The sequence below is a fragment of the Mercenaria mercenaria genome, unplaced genomic scaffold (genome assembly GCF_021730395.1).
Source record: "Mercenaria mercenaria strain notata unplaced genomic scaffold, MADL_Memer_1 contig_4874, whole genome shotgun sequence".
Taxonomy (NCBI): domain Eukaryota; kingdom Metazoa; phylum Mollusca; class Bivalvia; order Venerida; family Veneridae; genus Mercenaria; species Mercenaria mercenaria.
The window spans coordinates 18677-40773 of record NW_026463137.1 but is presented as its reverse complement, the minus strand read 5'-3'; the positions used below and the strand labels follow the sequence as shown (position 1 = coordinate 40773).

The 22097-nt window shown below is 33.1% G+C and overlaps 1 protein-coding gene across 1 annotated transcript in view; it reads left to right on the top strand.

Annotated features, from left to right (window-relative positions):
• Positions 1-22097, top strand: part of LOC128554251 (pneumococcal serine-rich repeat protein-like) — a 49505-nt gene that overhangs the window by 25337 nt on the left and 2071 nt on the right. Inside the window, exons 5-7 of the mRNA XM_053535502.1 lie at positions 730-901; positions 10007-10144; positions 10617-10976. Of these exons, the coding sequence (XP_053391477.1) occupies positions 730-901; positions 10007-10144; positions 10617-10976 (670 nt within the window). The remainder of the gene's footprint in view (positions 1-729; positions 902-10006; positions 10145-10616; positions 10977-22097) is intronic.

Sequence of the window (22097 nt, the reverse complement as noted above, 5' to 3'; positions counted from 1 at the left end):
TAAACACAGAGAACTTAAACGAAAGAACCTTGATTATAGATGAATTATAGATTTAATTGGCATAAAATATACTTTGTATAATTGAGAGCGTAAGTGAGGTTTTGTCTTTTTTCATTTTTCCTACTTATACTCGATACGATTAATATGCAGTTATTGTATTAGAAGTAGGCAATATAGATAAAAGGGATATAATCTATACCTATCTCTACATGACACTAACTCATTTGCTTTTGAATGATATTTTATATATTTTGTCTTTCTTTTATTTTATATATATCATAGAACATCACAATTTTGATATGTAAGCTTTCACATGATAAATGTATTGCATGAAATATTATTATATGGAACCTTATTGAATGTCAAGGATGTAAACGCATATTTGTGAGTTTGCTAAATTTTTATATATTGAGAAAGTCAGTAAAAGGGGTAATCCGTTTTTGAGCCTCAAAAATGGAAAAAAATGTAATTGAATTGTGTACAATCCGTAACATTAACAGGTACGGAAAATGTCCTTGAGTTTACAAATAACAAAAGCGTAACAGATACTGATATGTCATATGCGATGTTGGTAGATCATTTTCAAAAAACACAGATTCTTTTTTAAACTTACTATGTACAGAATTACGAGGTATATCTGCCGCATAAATGCTTATTTCCTTATGGAAGATAAGAAGAATGTTTTCTTGTTGTAAACAGTTAAAAGCAATTTTAACGTATTTATTACAGACTGATGATACACACCTTGATTCTGGCGTAGCAGCGGATAATGTTTCAGAAGAAGGGGGCTCGAGCACATTGTCTGGTAGTGACCCAATTGAATTCATGGTAGAAGTATATCTGCCATGTATGAAACACATCATAAACGTCAAGGATATTATAACAATCCTTCATTTCGTGAGTAAGTAAAGCTTTGGAGGATTGTATCCATATAATTCTTTTAAGTTTTTGCAGTCAGGGAAAATCATCGTATACATGTATTCATTTACCAATTTTTTGAAGTCTTAAAATATCTAGGATTTTGATAGAGTCAAACTAATAAAAACTTTGTACAAAACCACCGAACTAATCTGAATTGATATTACATGTATCATTTAAAATAACAGCGCAATGTATGCATTTTTAGAAGATATATTTTACATATGATACATGCCACATCAAATAATAATACTAACGTACAAAACAAGAGTGTCCCGTCAGGCCAATCACCGCATATTTTGAGCTGAAGACAACAAACTACAACGTTGACAAATCACAATAAGGAAACTACGATCATAGTGAAAAGTCGGCATCACTATGATAAAAACACAAATCTACGATTTTGGAAAGTCAAAACAATAAAAGTACGATGCCGAAAAGTCGAAATGTTAGAATAATGTAGTAGTTCTATCAATGTCCTGTCGACTTCTGCAGTTTCTAAATCGTAACATGCGACGATGTCCGTAACGGGACACAATAATACTGTTTAATATTTACATTGTGAAAATCGTATGGAGTCAGGGTGAAGACATATTATTTGATTTTATAGGGCTATCGATTTTATAAATCCATGCAGGTAAGTAGATACTCTAACCAAAGTCTAAGCAAATATTTGTTTGAAAATTGAGACATCGCTGCTAATCTTTATTGAAGGCTAACAGGATTTAATATCTCACGCAGGTTTTATCTTACCACAAATAATGAACTATAGATGCGTAATTACAGCAGATAGATTTGAATAAAGCCATGCAATGACAACAGATAAGGGTTTCGGAAAAAAAACAAGAATCAGATCAATCAATGCCTTTTAGACAAAGTTTGTCAACAAACAGGCTTTTTGTTTAAAAACTTAAAACCCAGACAATGGTACAAAACCGTGACATGTTAAAATACACTTTGAAATGGTAACACGTTTGTTGACTACATATGTGTCTAAACATATGCAACCAATGTCTTGAAAATGGAAAATTCACACAATTTAAACTACAGGTTACAGAGACATACAAATGTAACACTTTAAAATAATAAATAACTGGTGCGGAAATGACAGTAAAGTTGGTAGGCAGTTGGTAGTTGGTAGTTGGACATTCGAATAACCAACTACTTACTAGTTGCCAGTTGGTTATTCAAAACGTATAAGCAAGTCTGATTACCTTTTAAAACATAATGATAAAAAATCATTCTTATCCATGCTTTGTACTTTAATATTAATCTTCATTTCCTACATTGCATTCAGCAGTCTCAAAAGTACATGGAGAGCCAGTTGCCAATTCGCGATATGTTTCAGAAAAGCTCTTTTTCAGTCACAAATGGATAAAATCATTCAATATGACATTTTATATGGTCTTTCGTATCAATATCTGACACTTTCAATGTAAAGATCAGTCTTGGAAACACTCAGGAGAGCCAGTTGCCAATTCGCGTGCGAATAACCAACTGCCTACTGGTAGGCAGTTGGTTATTCGACATTTTACAGACAGTCATAGTTTTGGTCGAAAATGATAAAAAATCAATCTAGTCCTTGTTTCATTCTTTAAGTTATTATTATTATTAAATTTAATGTATTCCTTTCAATGCATTCAACAGTCGTCTCAAACTGCACCAGGAGAGCCAATTGCCAATTCGCGATATGTTTCAGAAAAGCCTTTTTTTCAGACACATATGCATTAAAATAATTCAATTTTACATATATTTTGTACTTTCATATCAATATCCGACACTGTCAACGTATAGGCCAGTCTTGGAAACACTCACGAGAGCCAGTTGCCAATTCGCGTGCGAATAACCAACTGCCTACTGGTAGGCAGTTGGTTATTCAACATTTTACTGACAGTCATTATTTTGGTAGAACATGATAAAAAATTCATTCTAACCCTTGTTTTGTTCTTTTATGTTAGTATTTATTCTTTTAAATGCATTCAACAGTCTCAAAATGCACCAGGAGAGCCAGTTGCCAATTCGCGATATGTTTCAGAAAAGCCTTTTTTTCAGACACATATGAATAAAATAATTCAATTTTACATATATTTTGTTCTTTCATATCAATATCCAACACTTTCAACGTATAGGCTAATCTTGGAAACACTCAGGAGAGCCAGTTGCCAATTCGCGTGCGAATAACCAACTGCCTACTGGTAGGCAGTTGGTTATTCGATATTTTACTGACAGTCATTGTTTTGATAGAACATGATAAAAAATTAATTCTAACTCTTGTTTTATTCTTTTATGTTAGTATTTATTCTTTTAAATGCATTCAAAAGTCTCAAAATGCACCAGGAGAGCCAGTTGCCAATTCGCGATATGTTTCAGAAAAGTCTTTTTTTCAGACACATATGAATAAAATAATTCAATTTTACATATATTTTGTTCTTTCGTATCAATATCCAACACTTCCAACGTATAGGACAGTCTTGGAAACACTCAGGAGAGCCAGTTGCCAATTCGCGTGCGAATAACCAACTGCCTACTGGTAGGCAGTTGGTTATTCGACATTTTACTGAGAGTTATTGTTTTGGTAGAACATGATATAAAATTCATTCTAACCCTTGTTTTGTTCTTTTATGTTAGTATTTATTCTTTTAAATGCAATCAAAAGTCTCAAAATGCACCAGGAAAGCCAGTTGCCAGTTCGCGATATGTTTCAGAAAAGCCGACTTTTCAGACACATGTGCAAAAAATAATCCAATTCTACATATATTTTGTTCTTTTGTATCAATAACCGACTCTTTCAACGTATAGGCCAGTCTTGGAGACACTCAGGAGAGCCAGTTGCCAATTCGCGTGCGAATAACCAACTGCCTACTGGTAGGCAGTTGGTTATTCAACATTTTACAGACAGTCATAGTTTTGGTTGAAAATGATAACAAAATCAATCTAGTCCTTGTTTCGTTCTTTAATGTTAATATTTATTCCTTTCAATGCATTCAACAGTCCCAAAATGCACCAGGAGAGCCAGTTGCCAATTCGCGATATGTTTCAGAAAAGTCTTTTTTTCAGACACATATGAATAAAATAATTCAATTTTACATATATTTTGTTCTTTCGTATCAATATCCAACACTTCCAACGTATAGGACAGTCTTGGAAACACTCAGGAGAGCCAGTTGCCAATTCGCTTGCGAATAACCAACTGCCTACTGGTAGGCAGTTGGTTATTCGACATTTTACTGACAGTCATAGTTTGGTAGAACATGATAAAAAATTCATTCTAACCCTTGTTTTGTTCTTTTATGTTAGTATTTATTCTTTTAAATGCATTCAACAGTCTCAAAATGCACCAGGAGAGCCAGTTGCCAATTCGCGATATGTTTCAGAAAAGCAGATTTTTCAGACACATATGAATAAAATAATTCAATTTTACATATATTTTGTTCTTTCATATCAATATCCGACACTTTCAACGTATAGGCTAATCTTGGAAACACTCAGGAGAGCCAGTTGCCAATTCGCGTGCGAATAACCAACTGCCTACTGGTAGGCAGTTGGTTATTCGACATTTTACTGACAGTCATTGTTTTGGTAGAACATGATAAAAAATTCATTCTAACCCTTGTTTTGTTCTTTTATGTTAGTATTTATTCTTTTAAATGCATTCAACAGTCTCAAAATGCACCAGGAGAGCCAGTTGCCAATTCGCGATATGTTTCAGAAAAGCAGATTTTTCAGACACATATGAATAAAATAATTCAATTTTACATATATTTTGTTCTTTCATATCAATATCCGACACTTTCAACGTATAGGCTAATCTTGGAAACACTCAGGAGAGCCAGTTGCCAATTCGCGTGCGAATAACCAACTGCCTACTGGTAGGCAGTTGGTTATTCGACATTTTACTGACAGTCATTGTTTTGATAGAACATGATAAAAAATTAATTCTAACTCTTGTTTTATTCTTTTATGTTAGTATTTATTCTTTTAAATGCATTCAAAAGTCTCAAAATGCACCAGGAGAGCCAGTTGCCAATTCGCGATATGTTTCAGAAAAGCCGATTTTTCAGACACATGTGCATAAAATAATTCAATTTTACATATATTTTGTTATTTTGTATCAATAACCGACTCTTTCAACGTATAGGCCAGTCTTGGAGACACTCAGGAGAGCCAGTTGCCAATTCGCGTGCGAATAACCAACTGCCTACTGGTAGGCAGTTGGTTATTCGACATTTTACAGACAGTCATAGTTTTGGTTGAAAATGATAACAAAATCAATCTAGTCCTTGTTTCGTTCTTTAATGTTAATATTTATTCCTTTAAATGCATTCAACAGTCCCAAAATGCGCCAGGAGAGCCAGTTGCCAATTCGCGATATGTTTCAGAAAAGTCTTTTTTTCAGACACATATGAATAAAATAATTCAATTTTACATATACTTTATTCTTTTGTATCAATAACCGACTCTTTCAACGTATAGGCCAGTCTTGGAGACACTCAGGAGAGCCAGTTTCCAATTCGCGATATGTTTCAGAAAAGCAGATTTTTCAGACACATGTGCATAAAATAATTCAATTTTACATATATTTTGTTCTTTCGTATCAATATCTGACACTTCCAACGTATAGGTCAGTCTTGGAAACACTCAGGAGAGCCAGTTGCCAATTCGCGTGCAAATAACCAACTGCCTACTGGTAGGCAGTTGGTTATTCGACATTTTACAGAAAGCCATAGTTTTGGTCGAAAATGATAACAAAATCAATCTAGTCCTTGTTTCGTTCTTTAATGTTAATATTTATTCCTTTCAATGCTTTCAACAGTCCCAAAATGCACCAGGAGAGCCAGTTGCCAATTCGCGATATGTTTCAGAAAAGTCTTTTTTTCAGACACATATGAATAAAATAATTCAATTTTACATATATTTCGTTCTTTCGTATCAATATCTGACACTTCCAACGTATAGGTCAGTCTTGGAAACACTCACGAGAGCCAGTTGCCAATTCGCGTGCGAATAACCAACTGCCTACTGGTAGGCAGTTGGTTATTCGACATTTTACTGACAGTCATAGTTTGGTAGAACATGATAAAAAATTCATTCTAACCCTTGTTTTGTTCTTTTATGTTAGTATTTATTCTTTTAAATGCATTCAACAGTCTCAAAATGCACCAGGAGAGCCAGTTGCCAATTCGCGATATGTTTCAGAAAATCAGATTTTTCAGACAAATATGAATAAAATAATTCAATTTTACATATATTTTGTTCCTTCATATCAATATCCGACACTTTCAACATATAGGCTAATCTTGGAAACACTCAGGAGAGCCAGTTGTCAATTCGCGTGCGAATAACCAACTACCTACTAGTAGGCAGTTGGTTATTCGACATTTTACTGACAGTCATTGTTTTGATAGAACATGATAAAAAATTAATTCTAACTCTTGTTTTATTCTTTTGTGTTAGTATTTATTCTTTTAAATGCATTCAACAGTCTCAAAGCAAGAATAGCAAAGTATGTTATCAAAAGTTTTACATTCTTGAGAAAGTATGAAATAAAGTATAATATATTAAGGACAGGTCACGACTGAGATATTTTAGCATTATTGCAATACACAATTGATATTAAACTTGTGTTTCCATAGATAAATTCTCAATATCTATAAATAAGGGATTTTATGTATGATTTCAACACTGTGAATTGCTCTTTTTAGTGAGCAATGACTGAAACAAGGAATTCTTATGTAATTTGGATAGACAAAACGACAGTAAAATAACAATATATTCTTTCTTTTATTGTTTTAATATATGAGATGTAAGGTACAATATAGAAGTATCATTTTAAGAAAATCGAACTGGAAGGTAGAAATAATAGCAAACTTTTAATTAGACCATGAGTCATCATATACCTGTCAAATTGTGTCATTAACTACCACGATCTGTCAAAATTATTTTTATCTCTCCATTCTGCATATGCATTGTTTATGTAAATATCATGTTAGGACATTGTAGTTTAGTTGCTTAACTTACTTTACATTACACATCAATACATGTGCTAAAATTGTTTGTTTAGCTCACTGAAGTTACGTAAGATTTTCCATTGTTTTAGTTTATTGTCTGTAATACTTACCAAACCTCGTTATCCTTTCTGGTGAGAAAAGGAAAATATTTGGTTGAATCAAAACATAACCATTTTCGGAGAGAATTAAATATTCTCTTTTTTCTGTCATTCACCGGAAATTCAAAACGTAATACCACCGTAAAACGGTTTCCGTTAAAGGTATAATAGATCCAAATTTCATATCTAAATATTTAAAAACCTAAACAATGATTTCACTTAGTTTATGTAAACACACAAGTTAATATGTATTAACATTAGGTTTGAAATAGTAATGATTGTAAACATGTATAAAAAATTACAGTTCAAATGTATACTAACGCTTAAAACTGGCTTTTTTTAACAATCAATTGTTACTGCATGACATTTACTACATGATGAATATAGCTCTATATGCTAGCTTAATTAGCAACATGAAATACATTTGATGAGGGTTAAATGCATTCGATGTTAATATCATTGAAAGTGCCAATTGTATATTTTTAAGTAAGGACAGTTTAATATAAATCACTAAGGCATGTACAAGAACAAATCATTAGTTCGATTGTATACAAAATCAGTTTTGACTTTGGTTTGGTTCTACAAAGGGTAAAATACCCGATACACGGTATTAAAGTCACTCTCTTATACGCAAAAAGTCATTTTGAAACTAGCTTTTAATTGTCCCCAGCCTTCTCTAAGAGAAAAGGAAGGGGGTACAAAGAAATGTGCTGCTTCCGCCCGTCCGTCACACATCTTGTCCGGTCCATAACTCTCCTTTCTATTAAGGTTTTTGAAGTAACTTTTAAAGCATTGTCTCCAATAATGAGACAATATGTCATGTGTAAGACCCAGACCGCTAGCTTAAAAATCAAGATCACACTATGAGGTCAAAGGTTAAAAGTGTCCGTGTCATGTATGGTCCATAATACTACCTTTTTGCAAGGGGTTTTGAAATTATTTGGCACTAATGTTTCCATGAATTAGTCGATGTGTCTTGAATGAGACTCAGACCGAGACCTCTAGTTTAAGGTCAAGATCATACTTAAAGGTCAAAGGCGAACAGTGTTTGTTTCTTGACAGCGAATATCGCATGCCTTTCATCAAGGAATCTTAAAATTACTGGACACAAATGTTCCCCATAATGAATCGACATGTCTTGCTCAAGACCAAGATCACTAGCTCCAAGGTGAAGGCCACACTTGGAGGTCAAAGATTTAGAGCATCAGTTTTAGTCATGTCTTTAACCATTTCAAGGGACTTAAGAATCACTAAGCAAAACAAAAATATTCTCCATAATAAGGCGGCATGTCATGTGTAAGAATCAGGACCATGTGTTAAAAGTCAAGGTCACGCTTTTATGGTCAAAGATAATACGTAATTTCTTTTAGTGGTGGTCACTGACTTTCCTTTGCATGTATGGATATTCAACTAATCTGGTATAAATAGTTACCATAACAATGCATGTAAGACTCGGGCCATTTGAAGATAAAATGGTAATTCCTTTTGCTAGGTCTGTTATTTCATGCATGGATATAAAATGGAATAACTTTGCATAAATATTCACTTTTAGAAGATACTAGTTATCATTTACAAAGGTCTTGGTCACAGGCACCTAAGTTAACTTTCTTCTTCTGTTGATGCATGAAGTTACTTCCCTTTTATATGATAAAATACAATATATGATACTGGTATCGATAAAAGCAAGAAAATAATAAAAAATGTAGATTTGCAGAATGCAACCTAGGCACAAATTATAATTTTATTAGGTACATGTAGATTGGTATGATTGCAATACTTGAGTAAAGCTCTGCATTGACCAACACTGGTGTCAATTTTGCACTGGTGTGTAATTAAAAAATAAGTTTCGTTAGTATCTAAAAAATGCTGCGCCGCATTTTTGAGTTTATTTTCTACATCCCTTTAATGTGATAAAATATTTCATTCCATTTTTATTTCGCTTATTTTACTAATCTAAAAATAAAATCAGATATTTAGAATATAGATATTAAGATTTGAAAGCATTCCAAAATAAGAGGTATAGATTTCCAGACATTTTCAAACTACGAATGTACATACCTCTTCTTGAATAAAATGCTATATGACTTTTTATTTTCTAATACTTTCCCTTTTGCTTAAAAAGATGTTTTATTGGCATGTAATATCTTTTGTGAAATATGTTGTTACTTGGGGGACGCTGGCATCTCTGTTGCAATTTCTTGTATTTACCTTCTAAATTCTAACAAAGTCTTTATTTTTAATTTTACTTTGTCTCTATATGTAATTGATTGTTTAATTTGTCTCATAATTTTGTTACAATCGAAATTTTAAGTACACATAATTTGGTAACTTTGCTGGCATAATATTTAGAGGTTGTGAGTAAGAATTCCTTATTTCTATAAGTCTCTGAAATTTTAAGAATCACAACATTGCAAGGTTTTTCACAAAACATACCATCACGCGTTCAATCGTTCGTGTTGAATACAACAAACATATTCAAAATTGCAGATTTACCATTATATCTAGAGATTCAGTTAAAGATATATGGCACTTTTCGTTATATATAGAAATATATTACACATATCCCTACACGTACACATAGATATTGGAAATTAAAACCTATCTAATATTCTATATGTCCACTTCAATCTAAATATTTTTGTCAGCATGGTCATTTTCCTAACTCAAAGGGGGTCCTTAGAGACACACTGCCGATCCTGTTGTATTTAACGTACAAGACGTTGAATTCGTAAATCTAATCGATAACCAAATGCTTCACATACATCATACAGATCCATATGGTGTTATTGTGAAATTTCCAATTGAATTTCTGAAATCGTGTCAAATGATCAAATGCTCTTTTATTTGGTTCTAGAAAATCTTATGAACTAAGTAACACTAGGGTTGTTCATAGAGTATTTGTAAAACAATCCATGATATCGTTGTTTAATTATTATGATACATATTTACGTGTCTACATATTTATTTATATTTTTGTGATAGGCAAACGGGATAATGATTTAATTCTTAGTAAACATAAGTTCTGCGCCTCCGACGCATTTGAGCTTCTAATTGAAGTTATCAGGAAGAGTGACGTTGACGGAAAGTGGCAGACATTTCTTGATGCACTCCGGCAAAAAGGTTTGTTGGTTCTTCCTTACTAAAAACTATAAAATACAGTTAGTGTGATCCTGCTTAGATAAGTATATAAGTCTGATTATCGACCTAAAGTCTTTTTTTACATTACTATCTTAATAAATTCCGTAGAATAGCTGCCAGATAGGGAATCATCTTCAATTTTCAAAACAAAATGTTCTATTCTTTATTTACTTTTTGTTGCTTTTATCTTACACACCCCAAATCATCTAAGGTTTGAAGAGAAGAGTGATATGATTACAAAAATCTTAAACTGTTTCAGCAATTATCCCCTTTTAACAAAACCTGGTGTCCGGATATAAACTAAACATATTTTACTCGTTATTCTTTTATCTTTTATTCCAGATACTAGTTAAAACATCTACATATTTGAAAACTTTCAATATCATCTCAACTCGGAATATGTCATAAAACAAATTTTAGTTTATAATTACTTACTTAATACGTCTACATTCAGATTACGAACATATCACACAGCTTCTTGAAAACAAAACGGAGCTACATCATCAACACAGCAGCGATATTTTAAAACTTATTGCCCCGGAGTTGGAAAAAAGAATGGACGTTCCAAGTTTTCTTGATGATACATTTGAAAGAGAATTGCTGACAGAGGAAGATAAGGCTGAAGCCGAAGTGCAACTCAGAGAACATGGTGAATATGAAGCCGCCAAAGTCATCATAGAAAGGCTCGGTAAACACAAAAAGGACTGGAATACAGTCCTTATAGAAATCCTAGAGAAAGATCAGCACGGCTTATCAGATCTGGCAGAGTGTTTCAAAATGATTGAGCAAAAGGAACCAGAGATGTCTCCAGAAGGTATGTTAAAATTTTACCCATGGGACTAGACTAGATATTGACTAAAATGATCGTCCTTTAAAACTGAATGGCAAAAGAACTATAAGAACTACTTCTCAAATGTTTCCATAACATATAATCTGCCAGTATCTATGTTTCACGCAATACGCAATTACGCACGAACTCATGTGTTCTAGAGAGTCTGAGCTGCGTCAGGACAGGTACGCATAAAGCTAGATTTATTTATTCGTCAATTATAATAACAAACTAGGTAAATACATCAATTATTAAAAAGATATTCTCGTATAATAAATATATACTACAAAATGAAAATTGCCTCGTAACGATCGTAAAAAGAATGCATGTCTATGTATGCGTAATGTGTTTAAAATTGTGATATGGATTTTTCTATGTTTTCATAAATTCGTTCGCTGTTGATAAAGGATTTTAAGATATCAGTAAAATATTATTAAGCACAAACATGTAAAAACTGTACATATTTTGTGTGGACAGAAACATAAAACAATGGCGTTTGAACATTTTACTAATAAATATCATACAATGAGGGAGAAAGAAGTTCACCAGTGTGGATACCAGGCTCAAAAATCCATTTTTTGTGAGGCTCCAAGAGGGGACAATTTGATTTTTTCTCAATTTTAAGGGGAATTAAAGAAATTTTCATTTTATCATTATTTGATGAAATGTTTATCTGTTTTTGATTAAATGTATTGTTATATGAAGAAACGTTTTCACAACAGTAATTATTTCGGAAATTGAGGCCCATACAGGGTTTTTGAAAAAATATCTTGAAATTTTTAGATATATAACGCGTAATTTAGAAGTCTACTTTTTACACTATTTTTGAAATCTCTACAATAGTAAGGTTGAGTATTTAAGGTCCAAGTGACTAACAGACATTCTACTACAAAGAATATTAAAAAGAGGCATCACTATAGGGTCATGTTTATTGTAGAATAATTGATAAGAAAATATTAAAATTCGTTGAAAATCTTGGTAAATTGCCCATTTTTCAAATGTTTTAACAATAACATGCAGCACACTTTTTTCGTAGCAATTTAATATTTGTTCTTAGGTTTTTATTCAAAGAAAAACAATTTTGAGGCTCCAAAGGGGTTTAAATTACTCACATTTCATGATCATTTAGATTCATGAGTGGTAATTAGTTAAGAGAATCATTGCCGAAATATGTTTAGCATATAACAATTTATGATTCACTTTTTATACGTATGAGGATAATAACATCTTTTTAATAGGTTTTAAGTAGAATCTTTAATTAATATGCCATAGTATGAATATTGTTCCAAGACCAGATTAATCCTAAATGTTGGCCGTCATGATATTCTAGTAGCAAGTCTATATATTCATGAGCAATGTCACCTCTATCGGTTTCTTTATTCTTCTAATCTTTTGTAACATTTCATTGTAAAATGCCACAAATAAGCAATCAGAACATTGGATTCAGCTAGTGAGACATGTAAGACAACGAAATTTTTAACCAATTTAATATCAGCGGAGCGGTTGTCAAGTATTTAGGTTTTCGCTGTTCAACCTGGGGGTCAGCGTTTCATGCACTATTGATTTTAAAACCACATGTACTGGGTGTCCACCTCAGTAAATGTCAAAATGACACTGCATTACATTATATTATTGTAAGTATTTGATTAATTACCTAAAAAGGATCAGTAATGTTCATGTGAACATGTAGCGACTATTTTCCCAACCAGCTACTTTTTGGTAGGTGGAGTTTATGAAATAGCCACAAAGGGGGCTAGAAAATTATAATATTTTCAAAAATGATGTAAAGAGCAGTATTTTGTGTATTTTTTGTCTTGCAGGAACAGATTGTAAATATCGGCTCATCTTTTTCCTCAAATTATCGCTTCTATTCATGCTATAGGGACAATAATACACGGGACCCTTGAAATTTGTTTGTTTTAATGAAAGGAGATAAAAGGAGACAGGTTTGATTCGGACAATTTTGATAATAGAATAAGTATGTATACTTTGTTGTTCGTTATAAGCGAAGGTTATACTTGTAAGGATTCCTGAGAGTATGCATTTTTGCATGTAAAATTGACTGCATGAAACGATTTCTATGGCTTCTTCGGTGATGGTCAGGGCAAAATATTAACTTGAAGACCATCCGTGTAGTTTCAGTTTAACGGAAAAAAAAATTAATGGTTATTTTTGACACTTATTATGCTCTAGAAGCCTATTTACCTCTGGTGAAAAGAATTGAGTACATGTCTTTATAGTCGTTAGGTTTATTTTGTATCTAAGTTTAGATGAATATTTTGTATTGTACGTACTTTGCGGGAGGTTTTTCTGTCAATATCTAGGAAAAGGTTGGGAATATTTATATAAATCTTTATATACATGTTTACCACAATTAGAAAATGCGGCCTGTCAAGTTATGGCCCTTAGGAGCTTCTAGTGTTAACTGTATAGGGTGCAATAAATATGGCAATTTCTGTTTCATAACTTGAGACATATTTGACCTAGAACTATAAAACCCGAACTGAATTTAGCACCATGTGGTAGCACACACACGCACATACGCGCGCGCGCGCACAATTTCATAAGGATATCTGTTGTAACTTCAAAGTTATAGCCCTTTAATTGTTTAAAATTCCACATATTTGTGCATAACAAACTAACAAAGGGACTTCGGACACTTTCTATATGAATTTGTCTATTCCAAGAGTGAAAAATAAACTTGAAACTTGAAACTTGAAACTTGAGAATTTTCTTAAACGCCTATTTCAACACACAAAGCATCTTCAATGACGTTGTACACTCATGCATTAAAAACAGTAAAAACAATTCATCAGTATTAACACAAAGTCTTGATTTGCTTCAATGTAATTGCTGTAGTATGAATTTTAGAACAATGAATAGTAGTCTTCGAAGAAGTGAGTTTTTAACTGCTTTTTGAATATTTTAACTGATTCACTTTGTCTGAGATTTAATGGCAGTTCGTTCCAAAGTTTTGGTCCAACCGTACTGAAGCATCTGTCACTGAATGTTTTTTTTCTTGTTATAAGGGACAACGTAGCATCCTACTGATGATTCTGACGAACGTAGTGTACGTTTTGAAATTTTACTAGACAAAAGTTCTATTAGATATTGAGGAGCATTACCAACAAAGCAGTTGTACATATAAGTAAGGATCTTAAAATTGATTCTTGCCTTCACAGGTAGCCAGTGCAAGCCATATAATGCCTGTTTTGAACTATCACGCATCTTACGGTTGAGAACAAGTTTGGCGCACATATTCTGAATACGTTGTAATTTACCTACTTCACAATTAGCAACACCATAAAGAATAACATTACAGTAATCCAAGTGAGAAATTACTAATGAGAAAACCAATATTTCAGTGGCTTCTTTGGTTAGGTATTTACGGATACTTTTGATCTTGAAATAATTCAACATTGCAGTTTTACATTTCCTTTTTTATATGCTCCTTGAAATTAAGTGTGTCATCTAGAAAAGCGCCTAAGTATCTAATACAACTCTGCACTTTGATTTTATCACTGCATATTTCAATGTCTGTGGTGGAACACTTATTCAAAATACTAAGAAATAAGTATTTAATTACATATGCCATCAAAATACATATTTGAGATTATTTCTTAAAGTCAAATTTTTAATATTTGTTTCATAGAACAGTGATTTTCGTTCTAAATAGAATTACGTACCCTGTTATATAGATATAAAACGTGTTTTGCTTTCTACAACATTGTTCCCACCCGTGCATCAAAACCATATTTGGTCAGCATATGTAGATATTAATTATACACATTTTCTATGACTATTGTTCTGATGCAAGGGGTGGAACAGTACTTTTAAACAAAAAATATAACTACAGGGTGTTCCCTAATGTAAAGTTACCAATACTTTTTATATTCATTTTTAATCAATTGATAGTCACATATTTGTTTACATCTGTTTGTAACTTAAATACTATACAAATATTTAAAAGGGTACACATAGGCATGTTATACATGTAAAGTAGTGAAAGAAGCAAATACTCTGAATGCATTATTATTCGTTGGGTTAAATTTTCATTGGCTTATCATGGTTGTTTGTTGCAGCAGATTGACAAATATGTGCTTTAACATACTTGCAACACACCAGGTAATCTTCTGCATGGCCCCACCCCCCTAACGACGCGCACGCCACTGGCGATGAGGATGTAATTTGTTTTCCATTTTGTTTTTATTATTTTTTGTATTTCTTATATATTTTTCATATCTTTATTTTTTCATCTTCTTCTGTGCGTTTATATTTATTTTTTTAGACACATACTAAATGTCACACGTAAACATCACTTCATGTTCTTCCTTCTGTGAAAACTGAATTGAGGAATGTTCTTTGCGGCGGACTAGGCCTATACACCACAAAAAAGAAGCAATATGTGCACAGCAGCTAATCTGATCCTGACTATATAACGCTTGGCATTGATATGCCTGTGATGCATAGGTCAAGAACAGTAGCTTCATGGCAGATCATAATAGTGACGGTTTCCAATTCAGTGTGATGCCACGAAAGTTATGTGTCAAGTCGCTTTCCATGCAGATGGCATATATAAATACGGCTAGACGCGAAAACAAACTAAAAGATCCAGACAAGTTTCAGGTGGATTTTTTTTATGCATTGACCTGGATACAATTTTATTACATGTTTAAGCCAAATGAGCCATGCCATGAGAAAACCAACATAGTGGCTTTGCGACCAGCATGATTCCAGACTAGCCTGTGCAGTCTGATCAGGATCAATGATGTTAGCTTTCAAAGCCTATCGGAATAAGACCAGCCGTTAGCAGACAGCATGGATCATGACTAGTCTGCGCAGATGCGCAGGCTGGTCTGGATCCATGCTTGTCGCAATTGCACTATGTTGGTTTTCTCATGACACGGCTCATTTGTCTTAATTGTAATAAAAATGATTGTAATAAAATGTATCCAGGTCACTGCATAAAAATCCCACCTGAAACTCGGCTAGACCATTTAGCTCGTTTTCGCGTCTAGCCGTATTTATATATGCCATTTGTTGGTTTTCTCATGGCGCGGTTCAATTGTTATCTGTGCCACTGGTACTTATCCCAAACAAGAATCAACCCTACGGCCTTGATAAGATGATTGCCTTTTCTTAGTATTAATGTTATGCAGCACACAACTATCTGCCATCACTTGTAACAGAACTATACAGACATGTACATGTACTTAAATAACTACTTGAACCACTGTAATAAAACTGACCGGTCACTTATACATGTATACCTATTCACACATGTAATGCATCAATAACTTTACATTACGAACAGTATATAGATAAATCAAGTACAGGTTGTTTGCAGAAATGTCGTTCTATCTTTTATTTATTTATAGGATTTTAATCTTAAAATGTAATATTTTCCTTAAATAAAATGATTTTGTCACTTTATTCGACTGGAATTCATATATTTAAAACTTCCGTAAAGTGATGACATTATATTTTTACGGAAATTAAAGATTTTATTTTTTTTTAAGAAAATATAACCTGGCCTAGATAAAATAAGAAAAACATCTTGATAGGAACAGAATCTGATACAAACCAATTTCTGCTGTAATAAGTTACCTAACACATTGGTTTATCATTGAATCGAAACAATTTGGGTATTGTTTAAATACTTAATGGGAATTGTGCCTTCACAATTTAGGCTAGAATCATATGATAGTGTCCGAAGTCCTTGGAAGAATTTCATTTAAAACTTCTTTCATTTTTCCCATGAACATTATTTTTTATAAACATGTGAAGTTGAGTACCCGCATCCGGTCACCCCCACCGCCCTATTCACACCCCCTCACACCCCCGATCCAATAATTTTCTTTTCATTCCTTTTTTATTTTATTTTTTCAAACTTTCCATGAATATTTTATAATCATGCAAAACTGTACCCTCCCCCACCTCACTCCTCCACCCAGTCATCCCCATCATCCCGATCATGCATCCCCAAACATTTTTTTTACATTTTTTTTTTTATTTTTCATCAATATTTATTATCAAGATATGAAGTTTTGTACTATCCATTCCTTTAAAAAATTTAAACCTTTCATGAATGTTTATCTACATGTGAAGTTGTAACCAAAACCGCGACCCCCCGCCATCACCCTCGTTCTAGATTTGTTACTTGATTGTACTCTCTTAAGGACATCTGCTCTTTAAGTTCAAATGTACTTGTTAAACAGCCACATTTGGTGCCAAACTTGTTATTTTGTTATAGTTACACTTCAAGCTTACATTTTAAATAACTCCATATAATTTTAAAAGCTAAGCTTATTACACAGCTTATTCGTCACGATCAACATAACATCCACTTTTATGTGCACTTAAAACATTCGTTTGCTATTAACTTGTTATGGACTGATGAAATTATTTGTTTCTTAGTAACATTCGTAACTTTTTGTAAAGTTTCGGTTTTAGTGTTCTCAGACTTCAATATAAAGTGATGCTGCAATAATAAAAACAATAAAATTACTTTACAAAATACGTTTTAGTATAAAAAATGTTTTATTATGAGACTGTGCGAGTATATCCACTTCCTTGAGTTTTACTTTGGTGGAAAAATGATATGCATCATGTCCGGTTGAATGGTAATTTTGAGTGTAACTCCCTTCGGGCCTCATAAATTATATATGAAAATTCAAAGACAATGGAATGAGTCTTACTTTTATATATGCACTGGATATTATAGAGGTTAAACATTCATTGTGCAGTTACATATTAATACGAAGGTAACGTAAATTTTACTACAGGAGACACGTCAGATGAACATGTAAATGTCGAATTTAGGGCTTTTTAGTCTTCAACTTCACTTGAAAATTACACTTATACATTAAATTGAATTATATAGTTGAAAATTCCCACTCTTTTATATATACAAGTCAGATTTACCTTAATCTGTAATTTAAATAATACTTTACTATAATTATTTTTCATCACGTGCCCTCCCTTTTGGGATCTCTCGAAAACTTGAATAAGGATATTTGAGCCTGATATTCACCCTGTCTGAGTTACATTACCCAACAAACATTTTGGTGTATGATACCATATAGTACTAATAAATGCCTTCGGATGTTTTACTCGCCAACTGTCTAAATAGAATATGCTTCATACTAGATATTTTGCTATTTATCATTATATTGTTCTAAAGAATGTGATCATGTGAAATCGTACCTCGAAGTTGTCCAAAAGAAAAACGGAAACGGTACATCCGTTCGTCTTTGAATGATTCCAAGAGATGCAATCAATAGCATCGGAAACTAAAGAAATCGATAGAACTTAATAGGATTTTATATCGAGTCATTTTAATTAATTCGTCAAAGTGATATAACATCATTCAACTGGATAGGAAGATAAATTTCTTGACTGAAAATGGTGGACTCGAAGAAACGTGTTGGTGTCTTGGTATTCGTGTTTGGTAATTCTTCGAGGAGCGCAGAGAAATGGGGATTGAGATTGCGCTGATCTGTATTTATAGTCGTTTTTGTATTTTAGCTAACATAAGCACAACATGCTTCTAATGAAAAATTTTGACCACTAATCATCCCGTATTTCCGTATAAACGAGTTATAAATGAAGTTCGGAAAGCAACAAAACAGAGTATACAGGCAGTATTTGATATGAATTTCACTACAATAATTTCTGCATTAACTTTCATTAAAATAACAAAATGGAAGTTGACCTGTTAAGCAAGAACGCGACACTGCAAAATTTCGAGTAGCGTCATGACATGTTGGCATGCTTAAAGTTGCCCATATGTCAAATATTTCATACCAATAGAGCCAAGTTGACCACCACGGGCCACTTTTGAAAACAACGTCGCCGCGTAACCATGGCAACTGTCACGGGTACTGCAACGGCACCAGCTAACAAGTTTTCTTAAATTCTATATCATTCGACGAGAATTAATTTTTCATTCATGCTGATAAATTTTTTTAATGTTTTACGCCGACAAATATTTGAAAAATGGAAAGAAACTTTTTTTTACTTAAAATTGACGTTAAGTTTCACTATACTTTTCGGCTTTAAGGCGACAGATTCAAACAATCCCTGATTTAAATTTTTGATTTTATTTTAATAAACGGTGGTAAAATAAAAAACGAGTTCAAATGACAAATAAAATTGGGTGTTACCGACTCAAGGTTTTCGGTACATGTGATTTTATTTCCCCCACCAACATGCGCAGATTTTGCACCGTTATTCGAAGATACGTTCGGGACATCATAATTCGGCCATATATTTTAATGTAATTATTTATCATTACCTCGATATGATTTGCTCGATATTTTGTTTAGCTCGATGAGATTTTTCAGTCCCCTCAACTTACCTGTATTGTTTTTACACCTGGTTTCGTCGATATCACAGCTTGTCAAAAAATATCCATGTTATTTGTAAGGTGTGAAAATCAACCTACTGTTGTTCGGCAATGTATTAATAATAATCAAGCTAGTTTGTGTGTTTGTTTTGTTTGTTATTTAGTCTTTAATCCAATTTAAATGTCAGGAAGTTTACATTTAATTCCCAATAATTAGTCTTATAAAACAGCGTGCAAGCGAGCAAGCTGTTTTCCAATATAACAACTAATTTGGATGAAATATTTTTCTGTTTGACGGAGTAAAAATCTGCCATTTAGGATTGAGTAACAATATGCGTATTTAACTGGCAAATTTTCGTTATCGAAGCACTGTCAAAATGACTACTCAGCTAGGAACATTACCGCTGCATTCAGACTTGTTTAGGGAAGGAATGAAAGTGCTAATGTTTTCACGTATATTTTGAAAAATTAAAAAAGTTATATGTATGGACATGTATTTACTATTTAATTAAACTGCTTTATTTGTCAATAAAATTAAAATCGTATTTACGTTTTATATTATTTCTTTTCCCTTTCAAACCCCCTGGAATACGCATTGGATATAATTACAATATAGACGTCCGACACAAGTACAAAGTAGTCCCAGACAGTCGATATCGTTACGAAGAACTTCGGATACGTCGATGCAATTTTTACAGTCCCTTGAATATCGAGGTAACGGTATTCGACTGTAATATATAACGTGCCACTCGCGAAAACAAAAGAGCTATCCAAAGTGTTTGGTATCTTTTTGCGTCGAGTCGACGAAATCTGCTATAATTAACTCCACTTGTCAAGCTAAGTAGCTGTGAATGGGCTGTGTCGATGTGTAATTTTATAAACTTGGTTATGGCCGTTCTGTTTGTAACTGACTTTTTCTGAAAGCCCTCTTCGGGATCACGTAAGTACGCCCGTTTTAAGATATTCTTAAAGGTATTAACATAATCATTTGACTGAAAACTCAAAAAAAAGTAAATACTATTTTCGCTACTAATATTGAAAAGTTAGTGTAGTTGTGTAGCATTCTAAAAGAATGGTCACTCTTTCACGGGTTCGTCAACTTGCATTTGTATCAGATGTGCATGTGTATTCATTTTTTTATTTCAAGCTGCTCTTTATTTTGAAGGCAAAATATTTCAATATAGAATTTTCTATAATATTAATTTAGTACTAATTCTAACGATTTTTTTAACTTGCAAAAATGATTTCCCAAGAAGACTAACAGATACTGATCAAGAACGATTGTACTTTTATAATTTGTATGTCATGTTACACTCTTATAGTTAATATAGATTTATATATATGGAAAAATCCTCTTGTCCAAAACCATAGGGCCTAGGGTTTAGATATTTGGTATGTAGCATTATCTAGTGGTCCTCCATCAATATTGTTCATATTAGCCCCATGTTATTAAATATGGCCGCGCCCCGGGTGCACATGGTTTAAATAGACTTGTTGAGGGACAAACCTTTAAAAATTCTTGTCTTAAACCATAAGGCCTAGAGCTTAGATATTTAGTATGTGTCATGCTCTAGTGGTTCTCTACTAAGATCGTTCAAATCATGACCCTGGGGTCATTATAGGCCACGCCCAGGTGGAGCCTTGATTTACATAGACATATATGCTTTTGAAGATGGGGGAAAGAAATTTGGACCACACGCACAATGTTTGAAACAGATTTCAATATTCATCTTGAATTTTAATCATGACCTAATTACCTACTTATTTTTGTGTTTGAAGGTACAGCATAGCAATGTGGACTGCGATTATAACTTTTTATACTGATTTCTATACTCATCTGTTAATCTGTTATATTCTCAACCCTAACCTACTGACCTACTTTCTTGTTTTTAAAGCTACAACAAAGACACTTGGACCACCAGTTTAATTTCATAACAAATGTCAGTAGTTATCTTCGATAATCTTTACCATGCCCTACTCATCTAGTTTCTTTTAGTGAAGCTATTTAAGCAAGCAGCTAAACTCAGGTGTGCGATATAGGGCCATTATAGCCATCATGATTTATAGTAGAGATGTATGTCGGCAGTTTGTTTCATTTTAAGCAATTATTTAAGATAAGTGCTAATAATCAGAAGAAATTAGCTTTCGGTTTGTTTTGTTTAATTACGCCGCAGAAGACACAATTGTTTCAAATGTTTTAAGCATACGGCATGTTTTTTATTCAAATAATTGTTAAAGAAGACGTCCTTTAAATCAAAACTGATTAAAGATACACTAAATAATCGTTTAGTCATGATTATTCCAGTCAAGCAGAGTCGATACGCTTGACACGAAGTGTGCAATCTTGACAGAAACCGCTGGTTGCGGATAATTACATTGACTGGAACGGCCGATTACAGCAGTTATTATGTTCAGCTAAAAATGTGGCCGGACCATCCGCGACGGCCCTGCTGACCCAGTTAGTCTTTCTACTTTTTTCAATGTTATTTGATGAATTCCTGTTTAGAAAATCATTAACGTGCGTTGCACCTATGCCGTGTGTATCATACCTTTGCACGGAAGAGAAATATAATAGATCAGGGCCCGATGTTTAATAAATTTTATAAGCGCTCAATTCAAAAGATGGCACCGTCTTGTTCTTTTATTGTTTATCACACCACCGCTTATGACGTTTTTGCAAGACCTTTGCAAAACGCGAATTCATACATGTACATGTAGATATAGCCTGTCTCGATCCTTAGTGAGCTTAAAGTCTTATT